Source organism: Marmota monax, unplaced genomic scaffold (genome assembly GCF_021218885.2).
Source record: "Marmota monax isolate L192 unplaced genomic scaffold, Marmota_monax_Labrador192_F-V1.1 WCK01_AAM20220418_F8-fsc00125, whole genome shotgun sequence".
Taxonomy (NCBI): Eukaryota; Metazoa; Chordata; class Mammalia; order Rodentia; family Sciuridae; genus Marmota; species Marmota monax.
This window is the reverse complement of record NW_026695235.1, coordinates 11,419,035-11,436,360: the sequence shown is the minus strand read 5'-3', so window position 1 is coordinate 11,436,360 and position 17,326 is coordinate 11,419,035. Positions and strand designations below refer to the sequence as shown.

Genomic DNA, 17,326 nt, shown 5'->3' with positions numbered 1-17,326 from the left:
AGCAACTCAGTGAGACCCTGTCACTAATTCAAAATAGGGCTAGGGATATGACTCAGTGGTCGAGTGCCCCTGAGTTCAATTTCCAGTTATCCCCACCCCCCAAAAAAGAATGTGTTGGGCTAGGGTTGTGGCTCAGTGGTAGAGAGCTTGCCTAGCACATGTGAGGCACTGGCTTCAATCCTCAGTACCACATAAAAACAAAATATAGCAAAAATACAGGCATCGTGTCCATCTATAACTTATAAAAAAAAAAAAATACTGTGTGTTGTTGGGAGCCACAGCCGAAGGGGCCCCAGCAAACTTCCAGCTGCCAGCAAACTTCCAGCTGCCGGCTGATGATTGGCTCACAGCGGCCCCAGCAACATCTAGCTGATTGGCTCCTCTGCGGTGATGCTCATTGGGCTGTTTCCCTGCCCTTTCAGACCACGGAGCTGCTCATTGGGGGACTTTTTTGGCTCCGCCCACGTGACCCAGCCAATCGGCCTCAAGAGCAGGAGGATTGTGGGAGGGGGAGAGAAGCTGGTGTGGGAGAGAGAGGCTTGTGGAAAGCCGGTGGTGGCAGTTGAGGCTCTGAGGGTTTTTCCTGAGAGGCTGTTTGGTTTGGCGTGTGTGGTTCTAAAAATAAAGTTAGTTTCTTTTGACAAGTGGCTCCTGATTGTGCCCAGCCAGACTGCGGCATTTGGTGGCTCGCACGGGGAGCGACTGAGGGTAAGTGAAACTGCTCGCCCCTGAGGGCAGGGCGAGAGGATGGGTAGCCATTTTAAGATTCCTCTTTTATTTTGCTTCACTTTTGTTTTAAGTTGCCTGTCCCTGGAGATGAGTGAGACGGAAGAAAAACCGCTCACCTCTGAGGAAAAACTATTTACGTCTGAGGAACAGATAGGGAGAAAGGACGGATGGACATGTCAGGAGGATAGAAAGGCTATAATGACTTTTTGTTGTTCCCTTTTTATTTCATTCTGTCTCGGTTTTGTTTGGCGTCATCTTGTTGGGTTGTATTATAGTAGAAATACGGGATCAGAAATTAGTAAAAAACAAACTGAAAGAGTGTTAAGTAAATTGTTAGAGGAAGGAGGCATCTCAGTAAAATCAAGAGCAGTCAGGGCATACGTTGATACAATACAAAAATGTAGCCCATGGCTTTTTAAGGAGGAGTTGTTAAATATATCACAATGGAACCATCATGGTGAAGATTTAAAAAGAATAGAAAAGAAAAGCCCAGGGACTCTGCCAGATGGCACATTGCCATTGTGGACGTTCATATCTTGTTTGCTTAGTCCAAAGCCTTCAGTTCAGACAATGGTAGAGGAAGGAGAAGACATAATGATTCAAGTAAAAGAGAAGGTCTCTCAAGTTAGTCAGACAGAGGAAAAGATTCAAGTAAAAGAGAAGGCCTCTCAAGCTAGTCAGACAGAGAAAGAAAGTGTAAAACAGAAAAAGCCATCAGGGGGAAAGTTACAACAGGAGACTGCTACTAACACCTTTCTATCACCAGAGGGCGTAAGTGTCCAACCAACAGCACCACCTCTACAGGAGACTGCTACTAACACCTTTCTATCACCAGAGGGCGTAAGTGTCCAACCAACAGCGCCACCTCCATATGCTGGGAGGCCCCCAACCCCCGCAGTTGATAGTTGGGATCCTGAGACAAGATCTCAAATATTAACATGCCCTGTATCTGAGGCAGGAGGGCAGCGATTTTACCAAGTTTTAAATTTCAAAACAGTGAAGCAGCTAAAAGAGGCTGTAACAACCTATGGTCCTCAAGCACCCTTCACTGTAAGCATGGTCGAATCCATTAACAACTTGAACATGACGCCAGCAGATTGGGCTAATATGTGTAAAGCTGTGCTAAATGGAGGACAATACCTGTTATGGAAGGTTGCCAATGAGGAATTTTGCAAGGAGACGGCTAGGCGAAATGCAGCAGCTGGTTATCCTCAGAGAAATCTAGATATGTTGTTAGGAAAGGGACCTTATGAGGATCAGCAGCAACAAATTGCATATGATCCTGGCGTATACGCACAAATTGCTGCAGATGCAATTAAGGCATGGAAGACTTTACAAGGACATGGAGGTTTACAAGGTCAATTATCTAAGGTAATACAAGGAACTAATGAACCTTATGCTGAATTTGTAGATAGGCTTATTCAAACAGCTACCAGAGTTTTTGGGAATACAGAACAAGCAATGCCATTACTAAAACACCTGGCTTATGAGCAAGCGAATCGTTGGTGCAGAGATATCATTAGACCATGGAAACATGAAGATTTAAACACATATATTAAATTATGTAGAGACATTAATGAACAAGAGCAAGTCGTGGCAGCTGCAGTAAAACAGGCTTTAGATGCCAGAGACATAAATGAACAAGGGCAAATTGTGGCAGCTGCAGTAAAACAGGCTTTAGATGCCAGGCCAAGAACATGCTACAATTGTGAACAAACAGGACATTTTAAAAGGAATTGCCCCATTGGAGGAGGGTTTAACAAAACTAGGTATCAAAGGAGTAGAATACCAGGTATTTGCCCACGATGCCGTAGAGGGAGACATTGGGCTAATGAATGCCGTTCTCAAACCACCATAGAGGGTACTCCATTATCAAAAAACGAACAAGGACCAGGTGTTTATCCATGATATCGTGGAGAAAGGCATCGGGCTCCATTGCCAAAAAATGGATAGGGGGGCCCAATGCTCCGGGGCCCAAAACCACAAATATACGGAGCACTGGAGGAACCCAGCAACCCCATCAGGGTAGTGCCCAGGACACATTGTCCATCAGATCCCTCATCAGACAAACCAGAGGGAGCGCAGGGTTGGACATCTGCGCCTCCGCCAGAGCAGTACTAACTCCAGAGATGGGAGTTCAAATCATTCCCACAGGGGTGAAAGGACCTCTTCCCAAAGGAACAGTAGGCTTATTATTGGGACGCAGCTCTTCTACTCTAAAAGGACTTATGATAAGTCCTGGGGTAATTGATCCCGATTATGAAGGTGAAATAAAAATTATAGCCAGTTCTCCAAAGGGTATATCAGTAATTTCACCAGGAGATAGAATAGCACAGTTACTAATAATACCCAGCCTACATGATAAATTTTCCAGTCGTACTGTAGAAAGAGGTTCCAAGGGATTAGGCTCCACAGGTGTAGATTGGGCTATGCTTTCTTTAAATTTAGATTCTCGCCCCATGCTAAAACTAAATATTCAAGGACATGAATTTAATGGACTACTGGATACAGGTGCAGACCTTAGCATCATCTCTCGTCAAGAATGGCCAAAACATTGGCCATTACAACAAGCCACTCAAACGCTTCGAGGCCTAGGAGTGGCGACTAATCCCCATATTAGTGCAATGGTATTAGATTGGAAGGATCCTGAAGGGTGTGAAGGAACTATACAGCCATATGTATTGGATCATCTTCCTATAAATTTATGGGGACGAGATGTCCTAGATCAATTAGGTTTGACATTAACAAATAACATCAACCAAAATGCACCCACTATTATGACTAGACAAGGTTTTAGGAAAGGAAAAAGATTAGAAAAACAAGAACAAGGTATAGCAGCACCAATACAAATAGATCAAGGAACAGACAGACATGGGTTGGATTTTCAGAAAGGGCCATTGAGACAATAAAAATTACTTGGAAATCAGAAAGACCAGTATGGGTTCCTCAGTGGCCCCTGACTAAAGAAAAGATACAAGCAGCCCATGACCTGGTCAAACAACAATTAGCAGAAGGACATATACAACCTTCTGTATCTCCCCATAATACTCCCATTTTTGTCATCAAAAAGAAATCTGGTAAATGGAGATTATCGCAAGATTTAAGAGCCATTAATAATGAGATGGTTATTATGGGACCTGCTCAATCAGGGATTCCTCAGTTGTCTGCTTTGCCAAAAACCTGGTATGTTTTAGTTATAGATATTAAAGATTGTTTTTTTTCAATTCCAATTCATCCTGAGGATAGTCCACGTTTTGCATTTACTATCCCTGCACTGAATCATGAAGGTCCTGATCAGAGATATGAATGGAAAGTACTCCCTCAAGGGATGGCTAACAGCCCAACTATGTGTCAAATTTATGTTAACAAAGTAATCCAGGCACTTAGAAATCAAAATCCTGAACTACAAATATTTCACTATATGGATGATGTATTATTAGCACACAAAGATAAAAACACATTGCTAGAATGTTATGCCACACTTACAAACTTATTAAAAAATTATAATCTAGAGATAGCAATAGATAAAGTACAATTAAATTTTCCAATTAATTATTTAGGAGTTCTATTATCCTCAACCATGGTCCGTCCACCAAAAGTTCAAATACGAGTAGATCAACTCAAACCACTTAATGACTTTCAAAAGTTATTAGGAGACATAAATTGGATAAGGCCTTATTTAGGTATACCAACAGGAGAGTTGGGACCTTTATTTGATATCCTAAAAGGTCCATCAGATCCAAATTCACCCCGAATGTTAACGCCTGAAGCAAGAAAGGCATTAAAAATCATTGAAACATATATGGAAAATATGCATTTGGACAGAATTGATATAAGTTTGCCTTTATTATTTATTGTACTACCAACAAAAAATATTCCTACAGGAGTATTTTGGCAAGAAGGTCCATTATTATGGATACATTTATCTTATTCTCCTAACACTATTCTTACTAGGTATCCTGAGGCTGTAGGACAATTAATACTCAAAGGAATAAAAGCAGCAAAGGGAGTGTTTGGAATTTCTCCCCATAAAATTATTACTCCATATACTATGAATCAAATTGATGAGTTAGCTAATGAGTTAAATACTTGGGCAATAATCATGTGCAAATCTAATGTTTCATTTGATAACCACTTACCATCTAATCCTTTATTGTCTTTTTGGTCATTGCATCCTGTAATTTTTCCAAAAATGACAAGAAAAACACCTATCATGAATGCTCCAAATATATTCACTGATGGGTCAAATAATGGTACAGCAGCAGTAGTTACCCCTGATGAAACTTTTACATTTTTAGTACCCAAACAATCAGCTCAAAAGGTAGACCTTAATGCAGTTTTACAAGCTTTTGTGATGTTTAAAGATTCTGTATTTAATTTATTTTCTGATAGTCAGTATGTAGTTAATGCTATAGTATCTCTTGAAGATGCTGGTAGGATTTCCCCTTCTTCTACTGTTTTCTCTTTGCTTTCCACTATACAAAGTCTAATCTGGGACAGAAAAGATCCATTCTTTATAGGACATATCAGGGCACATACAGGATTGCCTGGAGCCCTTAGTTTGGGCAATGATTTAGCAGATAAAACTACACATGACATACATATTTTCTCTACACTAGAAGAAGCTATAAATTTTCATAAAAAGTTCCATGTCAATGCTAATACTTTACAAAAGCGTTTTAAAATAACTAAGGAACAAGCTAGACAAATAATAAAACAATGTCAAAATTGTGTGACCTGTTTACCACAAGTTAATCTTGGAGTCAATCCTAGAGGATTGATACCTAACCATATTTGGCAGATGGACGTCACACACTTGCCAGAATTTGGAAAATTAAAATATTTGCATGTTACAGTTGATACTTCTTCGGGATTTTTGATGGGCTCCCTTCATGCCGGAGAAAAAACTAAAGATGTTATAGCTCATTGCTTACAAAATTTTGCCACTGTGGGTGTTCCAAAACAGTTAAAAACAGATAATGCCCCTGGTTATACTTCTACCTCTTTTAAACAATTTTGCTCAACATTTGGCATTACTCATATAACAGGAATCCCATACAATCCACAGGGACAAGGCATAGTTGAAAGAGCTCATCAAACTATTAAAATGTACTTATTAAAGCAAAAAGAAGGAATTGGGAAGGGGTATATATTCCCCAAAGATAAACTTAAAATAACGCTTTTTACTCTAAACTTTTTAAATTTGGATTCATCAGGACTTAGTGCTGCGGAAAGGCATATGTGTCCAAAAAATGTACATAAGCCCAAGGTACTTTGGAAGGATATTCTAACAGGACAATGGAAAGGTCCTGACCCAGTAATTGTCTGGAGTCGGGGGTCTGTTTGTGTGTTTCCACAGGGAGAACAGCAGCCGATTTGGATTCCAGAAAGATTAACTAAAGCGATTTCTACAGACCAAAAAGAAGATGATTTGGCTCAAATCCATAACAACTGATATCCAAAACTCCAGTTTGGCTATTCTTACATCTGCAACAGAACCAGGATGCTTTTTTCAATATCTATTTTATTATTGCCCTTTGCCATATCATGAAGTTCTATTTTGTTTTTTGAGCTCATACAGACCTAGGTTAATGTTTTGCTGATCAGTTCTATTTTTTGACTATAGAGTTTTTAAACATTGCAATGGAGATTTCACCTGTAAAAAGTTATAAGGCCTTTACTATAATGTTATGTGTTGTATGTATTATATTATGTGTGCACACTTGTGTTTTGTGTTATATGTTTGAATGTACGTATGTCCATATATCATATATGATGAGCGCTCATGATAAAATGGATCCAAATATTTTTTTTCACGTGATTTATATGGTTTAATTTAAATTGGGTAAACAACTGTTGAGGATTGTTTTAATATGTAAACAAAAAAGAAGGTTAACAGATCTGTTTGTTTACTTTCACCTTTCCTTTTCATTATATTTAATAATTCTCTTAAAGATAATGTAAATTGTTAAGAAAATTGTTTTCTTTTAGTGCCTTCTGTAATGTTACATAATTTTTTCTTAAGCCATTATTGCCAGAATTCCTATCTTCATCCCAGTGCTGGTGAAGACAATGTAAATTGTTAAGAAAATTGTTTTCTTTTAGTGCCTTCTGTAATGTTACATAATTTTTTCTTTAGCCATTATTGCCAGAATTCCTATCTTCATCCCAGTGCCGGTGAAGACAATGTAAATTGTTAGGAAAATTGTTTTCTTTTAGTGCCTTCTGTAATGTTACATAATTTTTTCTTTAGCCATTATTGCCAGAATTCCTGTCTTCATCCCAGTGCTGGTGAAGTCAAAGATAAAACCAATCTACAGCTTCTACAATAGCCATCACTGAACTGCTTGCAGAACTTGCCTGGACACATTGTGAGCTCACCTGTATGCATTGTGAACTATCTGTTGGTACAGCGAATTGTGGTAGTGCTGGAGTATTTTTGCTGATGGTGTCACCGGTGGTACAATTTTTCAAAGGAGCCCTCAATTGGCTTAATGTCATGGCATTTTGCATCCTCCTCTACTAGTGATGGTCTAAAATTTGGGGGCCAACAGAGGTGAGGCAAAGAACCTCACCCCCCCACTGGTGCAAAGGCCTATCCACAAGTGTAGCTGTATGCTGGACCGGTAGTCAGTGACGGGTATGATCCAATTGCAGTGGTACCAACCTAAGACAGGAGGCTGACGCCTAGAGGTCAGTTCATCCGATGACGGGTAAGGACCATATGTTGAATTGGACTGCCTAACAGACACGGTCCCTAAGCCACATACTTGTTGTTTAAACAGAGAGGGGGAGATGTTGAGAGCCACAGCCGAAGGGGCCCCAGCAAACTTCCAGCTGCCAGCAAACTTCCAGCTGCCGGCTGATGATTGGCTCACAGCGGCCCCAGCAACATCTAGCTGATTGGCTCCTCTGCGGTGATGCTCATTGGGCTGTTTCCCTGCCCTTTCAGACCACGGAGCTGCTCATTGGGGGACTTTTTTGGCTCCGCCCACGTGACCCAGCCAATCGGCCTCAAGAGCAGGAGGATTGTGGGAGAGGGAGAGAAGCTGGTGTGGGAGAGAGAGGCTTGTGGAAAGCCGGTGGTGGCAGTTGAGGCTCTGAGGGTTTTTCCTGAGAGGCTGTTTTGTTTGGCATGTGTGGTTCTAAAAATAAAGTTAGTTTCTTTTGACAAGTGGCTCCTGATTGTGCCCAGCCAGACTGCGGCAGTGTGTTTTTCCCCAATAAAAAAAAAAGGAATGAGTGGTACTCTACTCTCCATAAACATGGGGTGGCGACGGCGGGAGCCAGAATGCAGACTGAGGACTCACCCATTCCCTACATGAAGTCCAGAAAGATTCTTCTCTGGCTTGAATTTACTCCTAAAATAAGCCAGCTTCAGAGACCTAGAAGGTCCTTCAAGCAAGACAGCCATCGAGACAGCCCCAGCAATTCTGAAAGGGTTGGTGATCTGGGGTTGATGCCAAAGGCATAAAGACCCCCAAAAGGCAGGTACCTGGGATTGCACGGGCGAGTATGGACTTCCAGGCTCTCCACTCAACAGAGTCTCACTGTTCATTTTTGTCTTCAAACAAGCAATGTACCGACTACAGAAATCTTTGCAGAGTTCATTAACTTTTTCCAGCTCAAGAAGATGAATACGCAAGACCTGGATTGCTTTCACCATCTAGAAACAGAGAAAATGAAGACTTATATAAGAAAAAGGTACTAGTATAGTCATCATTATCATACATATTTGGTTCCTAGTTATCAGAAACCTCTTCAGTGACAGCAAGAGAAGTGAAATGACGTCAGAAATCATACAAAGAGGTGACTGCCACAGCACTGCTAACCTGGGCTTTGGCCATCCTGGTGTATAGGGACAAGGGAGCCCTGGACCGGCGCTGGTGAGGCTGTGCTGGCAGTGAAGCTCTGCCTGAAGATGGCTGGGCTGTCTCACAGCCACCAGATCACTCTGTGGCCTAGGAGGTTTCTTACCCTCACTCTATTTCTATAAGTAGGGACAAATCTATACAAGTGGTTTAATTTTTTTTTCTTTTTCTTTTTTTGGTACTAGGGATTGAACCCAGGGACACTTTACCACTGAGCCACATCCCCAGCCCTTTTTCTTTCTTATTTTTCAATTTTAAGACAGGGTCTCATAAAGTTGCTTAAGGTCTTGCTAAGTTACCAAGGCTGGGCTTGAACTTGCAATCCTCTTGCCTCAGCCTCCTGAGTCACTGGGGTGACAGACATGTGCCACCACACCCAGCAGCAGTTTTTAATTTTGTTGAAGTTAGACTTATCAACTCTATCTTTTCTGGATCATATTTCTGGGGTCAAGTCTAAGAATGCTTTCCTAGCCCTAAATCCCAAAGATTTCCTCTTGTGACTTTTCCAAGAGTTTTGTAGTTTTATATGAAGTCACTAAGTTTTGAGGTGATCTGCCCCAAAACAATAGATCATTAATGCCAATAATGAATCTGTTTTCATTAGTACTATCTGCCTGTGAATCAACAACTCCAAAGTTCAGTGCTAAGCTAACATAAAATAATTCATACATATTCATGGAACAAAAGAATCAATCAACTAATACCAGTAATTACCAAGCAACAAGCTCTGCAAGTGCTAAAGACAGGGTGGGAAACTGTGTTCCCTGCAGCCAGGGGGGTGTGGAGGATGCCCACTCCCCACTCACTGAGCCAGGCCAGAGAGATGACTGCATCTCAGTCCCAGGAGCAGAGAGAGCTGTGACCCTTACCCATAAGGGCATGGGTCTCCTTTCAGAGTTGAGCAGGCAGGGTCAAAGGTCAAAGCCTGACCACTTACAGAATCTATGAGGTGGTAAAGAGGAAACACACAATGAAAACCTTAGGAAAGCTATGAATGGGCAATTTACCCAGGAAAGAAGCAGTTTTCCAAAGACCCTTCTATGCTCAGAGCCTGACTAAGGTTTGATACAGGTCCTAGAAGGCATCTGTGACCCAGCAATGGTACTCTGATGCCAGATCCATGTCAATCTGAATCTGGGAGGGATGAAAACAAGTAGCATGCTAAGGTGAGAAGGCAAAGGGAACAAGAGCCTAACAAAGACTGCCAGTACCACCCAAATCCTGTAAGGGCTGGCTGGCTGTGGGTGCACCAGGGACATTAGCCACAAGAACTTCTTCACTTCCTCTACAGAGTACGGAAATCCCTGGATTTTGGAGCCCTGGAAACAGGAGGAAGTTGGCATGAGCCTCAAGACTCAAAGTTGTCTTAAGGATATAGTCCAAGTCCTGTATCCATGATTAGGAGTATGCCAAGAGTAGAAGTTGGGCACAGACATGTCAGGGAACACCCTAGCTCTGGAGAGCCTTTAGACCTTCAGGAGAGAACAGGCCCCCAGGCATTTAGGACAGAGGCAGGGATTGCTTCACTGGCTTGTTAAAGGAAATGTAACTAGAGGGGAAGACCTGGGGACATTCAAGTTACACACACTGGAAGACAAGCTACCTCACAGTTATACCATTCTCCCCTTTAGCGGAACCACAAGCAGCTTAAAGCTATAATATGAAGTTAAAAACTTCATGATCTGATTTTAAATTATTAAAAATAAATTTTAAAAAAGCAGTCACTTTACTTACTAAGTTGTCAGTTTCTGGATCTTCACAAAAGAAGGGTTTCCCTTCCTTCTCTTGCTTTCTGACGAAGTTCTCAATGTCCACATCAAAACTGGCAGAAGTTGTGCCTTCTGAGCCCTGTGTGGACTGCTCACATTTTTCAAACAACAAAGCTAATAATGGAAACAGTGGATGCCTAGGGGAGAAAAGAACAAAGAATACAGGTACGTTCTCCATCTCCACAAGAATGCTCGGGCTCTCAGGGTGCACAGCCTCAGAGAGTGACTCTGGGGAGCCTAATCCACATGCCACAGAAATTGCTATTTAAAGTGTACCATTCAGTGGGGTTTAGTATATTCTAGAGTAGGACAACCATCACCACAATTTTAGAGCATCATCATCCCCAAAAGAAATCTGATGCCCACTAGCAGTCGCTCCATTTCTACAAACCTCAGCCCACCACAAACCTACTTTCTATCTCTATGATTATTCTAGACATTTCACATAAAGGGACTCATGAAGTCTCTGGTGTCTGTCACTTAGCATGTTTCAAGGACTTACCAATGTTGTAACAAGTATCGGTCCTTCATTCCTTCACGGCTGAATAGTATCCCATTGTAAGGTGATACCACACTTAGTTTTTCCAGTTGATGGACATCTGGTTGTTTCTTCCTTTTGACTATTATGGATAATGCTGCCATGAACATTCATGTACAGGATTTTGTGGGAACATACACTGTCATTTCTCTTGGGTATATGCACAGGAGTGAAATTTCTGGGTCAAATGGAACTCTATGTTCAACATTCTGAGGAATTGCCGAAGTTTTCCAAAGCAGCTGCACCGCATACATGACAGCAACGTAAGAGGATTCTAATTTCTCTACCTTCTCATCAACACCTTCTAGTTTCTGTTTTTCTTTTTAATCATAGTCATCCTAATGGGTGCAAAGTGTGTATCTCTGGTATTTATTTTTAATTACATAATAACTGAATAAATACCAGTTAAATAAATAAATAAATAAATACAACCCATTGGAAAAAATTCAGACCACCTGATCAACCGTAGCCCTCTGGGATATGACACTGTGATCCTTCCTTGCTCTCCCCAAAGGTGTTGATATTTTGGTGTGTACCCTTCTTCAGAGTACACTGTACCCTCACATGGTTCCGGAACTTGCTTTGACCTCTGAAATCTGTCATACAAACAGAAATGCTACAAGGGTATATGGTTTGGACAGCTGCCCAGGGCCCCATTAGTTCAATGCCCTGCTAGTGCTAGATTAAAACTCTTAGTTTGGAACAAGGAATGCTGTGGTTTGGATATGAGGTGCCCCCCCCCGAACTCCTATGTTAACGCAGGAATCTACCGAGGTGGAACTATGAGATTATGAGAGATGTAGCCTGATCAGTGCCTTCTGATTTCACTGGGCTAACAGGGTGGTAACTACAGGTAGTTGGGGCATGGCTGGATCACTGCAGGCATACCCTGGAAGGGCACATCTTCCCTGTGGCCTCTTGCCATCTGTCTGTCTGTCTCTCTCTGCTTCTTGGCCACCATGAATAGAGAAAGGCTCCTCCGCTACACCTTCCACCATGATGTTCTGTCTCACCTGGGTCCAGAATAATAGGTTTTCCCACCATGTACTGAACCTCTGAAACTATGAGCCAAAATAAATCTTCCTATCTAAATTGTCCTTGTCAGGTGTTACAATTACAGTGACAAAAAGATGACCAACACAAGGAGCCCTGTGTTTTCTTTTTTACTGAGCCTCAAAAATTATGCAGCCAATGTTGCTTAAGAGACTGTCCATGGACTGGGCTGGGAATGTAGCTCAGTGGTGGAGTGCTTGTCTAGTGTGAACAAGGCCCTGGGTTTCATTCCTAGTCCTGCAAAAAAGTAATAATAATAGTAATAATTTTAAAATTAAATTAAAAGAGATACCATCCATGTCAGTGTATGGTAATCTTGTTATTCTTTAAATTATAGATGGTAACCTGTAATATGAAATCTCAACAGGGTGGCCACTTGCCAGTTGGCCATTTAGGTTGTTTGCAGTTGACAGTATCTGCAGTGTAGGAGAGCCTTAAGGTACACTTGCATTCACCTGTTAGGAAGCTGCCTAGAATGGAACTGCACTAACACTGTGAAAGTTACTATTACCATCATTATGTAAGTTATTTACAAAAGTAAATTCATAAAAACAAAGGAGAATGGTGATCACTAGACTGAAAGCAAAGACAGGGGAAAGATGATTTGTTATTTAATGGGTAGAGTCTCAGATTTGGAAGATGAAAAATTTCTGAAGATCTGTTTCCCAACAATGCAAATATACTTCACACTACCAAACCATACACTTAAAAATTAAGATGATAAATAAACTGTAGGGGCTTAGGACGAAGCTCAGTGGTAGAGCATGTGCTTGGTATGAGTCCAATTCCCAGCACCACACACAAAAAACAAATGAACTGTATGTTATGTATTTGGTTTCTTTTTTAACTACAATCTTTACAAAAAGTAAAGTCAGTAATTAACCATAAAAAGAAGTTATTCAAGGGCCAACTAATTTCCAAAAAGGAGTATCCTAATTACCTGCTCACTAGGGGTGACAAGGCATCATCAGCGCCCCAGACCTGCTGTCACCACTGGCTACTCAGCTTTTCATTTGTAAACCCAAGAGCCAAAAGACAAATCTCACTGTTGGGCTGTTTTCACATTCATCATCTGCTGACCCCTTTATGAATCTGCCTACTTTGTCATTTTTACTTTCGGTTGTTTGTCTTTTTCTTATTTATTATGCCATCTTTGTTCACATACAGGGTTTGATTTGTGGTGATTAAATTTATTAGTCTTTTTTGCTTTGTCTTCTGAGTTTGTGCTTATTTAAGAAGGTATCCTGGACTGAAGGTTACTCCATACCTTTCTATGTTTTCTCCAAACTTCTTATTTACTTCTTTCTTTCTTTTTTGAATACTAAGGATTGAACTCAGGAATGCTCTACCACTGAGGTACATCCCCATCCCTAGACCTTTTTATTTTTTGAGACAGGGTCTTGCTAAGTTGCTGAGGCTGGACTCAACCCTGTGATCCTCCACACCTGGCTGTTACATAATTTTATTCAGCCCAGCCCCTACCCCCAGATGACTGATCTGGTCATCATCACCAGTGTTATATCCATATAAAAGCAAATGAAAAGCAGTATGTGACCTTCTGACGCTTCATTCACTCAGCACACTGCAGCTAGACTGACTTAGCTGTTCAATACCCATATCCCTTCCTTCCAGTTGCAATAACATTCCATGGTATGGATATATCATTGTGTGTCTATCAGTTCATCAGCCAAGAAACTCCTAGGCTGTTTATAGTTTCTGACAATTGTGAATAAAGACTCTATTTACATCAGCATAGACTTGAACAGGTATTTGTACACCTATGTTTAGCAACTGGGGATGTGCTCAGTGGTAGAGCGCTTGCCTGGCATGTAAGGCTCTAGGTTCCATCCCAAGCACCACAAAAGAACAAAAATCTCCCAAAATAACAGTCAAACTACAGGTGCAACCCAGCTATCCACTGACAGATAAACAACATATGGTATATACAGACTACCAAAAATCATCTGGGCTTGAAGATTTCTTTTTGCAAGATTACCCCAAATGATTTATAGTACAAAATGTTCTCTTTTAAGAAATGACATCTTAAACTGAAAAGATTTCACTCCTGATGCAGTGATAGCATGAGGATGGAGCCCCCCACTTTGCCCAGCTACCCACTTCTGGTGTTCCACCTCACAGGTTTGTGTTCTCTCAGTCCTCTGGAAACCTACCCCTCCACGCCCAGGTGCTACCTGTAAATGGCCTGCTTGTCTGTGTCCATTGGGGTCTGCGACTCTACAGGAGGAGGGCTCACTCCTTCTGCATCGGGTTCAGAGCAGTTTGGATCTTGCTCCGTTTTTAATTCTGTTACCACTTGCATCTATAAAAGGAGAATTTTGTTATCAAACACAAAACACACTGCTACCAAGTATTCTATTGTCAAACAGGAATGCTTTCAGACTGGTAAATTATACATAAAGAATACCATCAAGAAAACTCCTTTTAATTTAAAGTGCTTTAAAAGTGAATAACATAAAAAGCCAAATTTCCAAAGTGCCTAAGAATTGAGATTTTCTAAATCTGTGAAAGGCTTAGGATTTAAAAAAAATCATAATGACCATGTACAATTGAAGTAATTGTACATATGCAACCTTACTCTTCTGTAACTTCTTACTATATATATCTCCATATTTAATAAAATAATGAGAGGGATAAACAAATAGTACAAGTTCTTATCTTCTCACAAGAATGAGACTCAATATGCTACATATTTGTGAAAGGACTAAATTTTCTCATGTCCACCCTATCCCTCAGGAATATATAAACTATGAAAATTTAACCCAAGCTCTGGGTATAGCTCCGTGGTAGAGCACATGCTTGATCCCTGAGCACGTACGTACGTACGTAAGTACACATACACACACACACACACACACACACACACGCACGCACACACATGATGCAAATTTATAAAATGTCATGCATTTAGAAAGTAAAGACCAGCCATGCTTACTGAAAGCTTAGAGACATAGATTGCTTTAGACAAGCCATGTGTTTGTCACTTGCGTAAAATATAGTTAAATCCTCAAAGAATTCCACGTTACAAAAAAACAAAATTGCTGCAGTAAACTTTGGACTACCCAACCTAGCTTCTTCAGGACCAGGGGTCTGAGAAATTCTGAGGAGCCTGCCAGGCTTCTGCCCCTCCAAGGTGGCCAGGCATGCCCACCCCCTTGGAATTCCCTTTGGCCCTTTGCTCTCTTCTCTCAGTCCAGAAAGGTGCTCTAGGATGTCCATTCTGCTGCCTTTAAGATAAGTTTACATCTTGAGAATGTATTTTTCTCTTAAAAAAAAAAAAAGCAACTAAAGTACAATCAAATACAATCCTTCTGGAGGGCAATCTCACAGTAGTATAAAAAGCCTTAAAAGGTCTATTTCCATATTTTTTCTTTTTAATTGTTTTAGTTGTTGATAGACCTGTACTATTTACACTGGTGCTGAGAATCAGGCCAGGAAGCGCAATTCCACTGAGCCACAGCCCCGGCCCTTTTGTTCTTCCATTTTTTATTTTTTTTTTTTTAGTTGTAGCTGGACACAATACCTTTATTTTATTTATTTATTTTTATGTGGTGCTGAGGATCAAACCCAGCACTCAACACTTGCTGGGCAAGTGCTCTACCACTAAACCACAACCCCAGCCCTCAGTATTTTCTTATTAATGAATGAAAAAAGAGAAATCTAAGAGTTTGACCTTAAAGAAATGTCTATACTAGAAACAATGAAATGTTTATTTAAAATGATGCTCATGACAGGCCCTTCAAGTCCTGGGGATACTTTCAGCTACTGAAAGAGCACCAAACGTGGTGGCAGGATGGAGCAGGGTGCCCAGGCCAGGTCAGGGGACCATCACTGCTCCTTCTGACAGAAAACACAATGGGAGGCAGGTGGCAAGGCTCATCTGAGCCCAAACTGAAGAATGAGAGGGGAAGACTGCCAGGAATAGCCAGGGCCAGCCCCACAGCCGGCAAGAGGTGCCAAGGTGGGCCTGGCAGAGGTGAGTGTGGATGAGGGGCTGAGGGGGGGCTGAGGGTGACCTGAGGGTCCACGGAAACCAGGCCATGTGGGTCAGGGGCAGCTTGGACTTTACCTAAAATCCATGGGGAGTCCCTGGAGGGGTTAAGAAGGGGGCATATTGTCAGATTTGCACTTCAGGGGGGAAAAAAAATCAAGTGGAAAAATCCAAGGACTTCCAGGTCAAGATTAAGCAGGCTGAAACTCTATCCAGGATGACCCTCTCTCGATGCCTGCAAGATGCAAAAACATGCAACAAAAAACAAAGTCTCTTGGGCTGGGGATGTGGCTCAGGCAGTAACGAGCTCGCCTGGCGTGCACGGGGCACTGGGTTTGATCCTCAGCACCACATAAAATAAAATAAAGATGTTGTGTCCACCGAAAACTGAAAAATAAATATTAAAAAATTCTCTCTCTTCTCTCTCTCTTTAAAAAAAAAAAAAAAACAAAGTCTCTGCAACAGGAACCAAATAAGAATGGTACAAAACTGGCCACCAGGGTAAGGGAGGCACGACTCGCCTCACCACCAGAAGCCTCCCCAGCTGCATGGAGCCTCATCGTCGGGAGCAGGGGCATCCAGGGCGTGTATTCCATTTCCCCTCTGATGGGCAGGAACACAATGGAGAATGCACCAAACCCCAGCAGGATGCGGAGCATGCAGGGCACTTGGGAAGTTCTCAGCCGATGCCTCAGCTGCCCTCCTTCCCCTCCCCAACCCTTGCTGGTCACAGAGCACACACCACCAGATACACAAACACATATACTGCAGCTCCAAGGGGGAAGACTCCTCCAACTGGGAGGACAGTCAAGAAGCGCCCGTGGCAGCATGCACCAGATAAACGGGTCTGCTCTGAAGCTCTGCTGGGAGGGCTGGTTACTGGGTCAGTGCCCTCCCATACTTGTAAGTGGGGAGATGAAACTAGGGAAGTTAATCCAGTGAGACTCAGATTAGTGACTGTCAATGTAGGAATCCGGCTGTCAAAACGGATCTGTAGCTTGATGGCAGAGCAGCTGCCTAACATTCAGAAGACCCTGGGTTTGATCCCCAGAATTATAAACAAACAACAACAAAAAAAACCTGGGTTTTCTTTTTTCTTTTTATTTAATTAATATTATTTTATTTTTTGGTACCAGGGATTGAAGCCAGGGGCATTTTGCCACTGAGCCGTATCTCTAGCCCTTTTATTTTATTTTATAAAGTCTTAAGCCATAGGCTTTTTTTTTTTTTTAAGAGAGAGAGAGAGAGAGAGAGAGAATTTTTAATATTTATTTCTAGTTTTTGGCAGACACAACATCTTTGTGTGTGGTGCTGAGGATCAAACCCGGGCTTGCACGCATGCCAGGTGAGCGTGCTA

The 17,326-nt window shown here is 41.7% G+C and overlaps 1 protein-coding gene across 8 annotated transcripts in view; it reads right to left on the bottom strand.

Annotated features, from left to right (window-relative positions):
- The window catches only part of Pknox1 (PBX/knotted 1 homeobox 1), a 65,134-nt gene that overhangs the window by 23,641 nt on the left and 24,167 nt on the right, over positions 1-17,326 (bottom strand). For 7 of the 8 annotated variants that reach the window (XM_046438894.2, XM_046438896.2, XM_046438900.2 and 4 more), the window contains 3 exons: positions 14,153-14,280; positions 10,335-10,506; positions 8,225-8,395 (listed from right to left, as the gene is read on the bottom strand). In XM_046438894.2, coding sequence (XP_046294850.1) covers positions 8,225-8,395; positions 10,335-10,506; positions 14,153-14,280 — 471 coding nt within the window. Of the gene's footprint in view, positions 1-8,224; positions 8,396-10,334; positions 10,507-10,871; positions 10,990-14,152; positions 14,281-17,326 lie in introns of those variants that run through there. The other variant, XM_046438902.2, reaches the window with a different exon arrangement.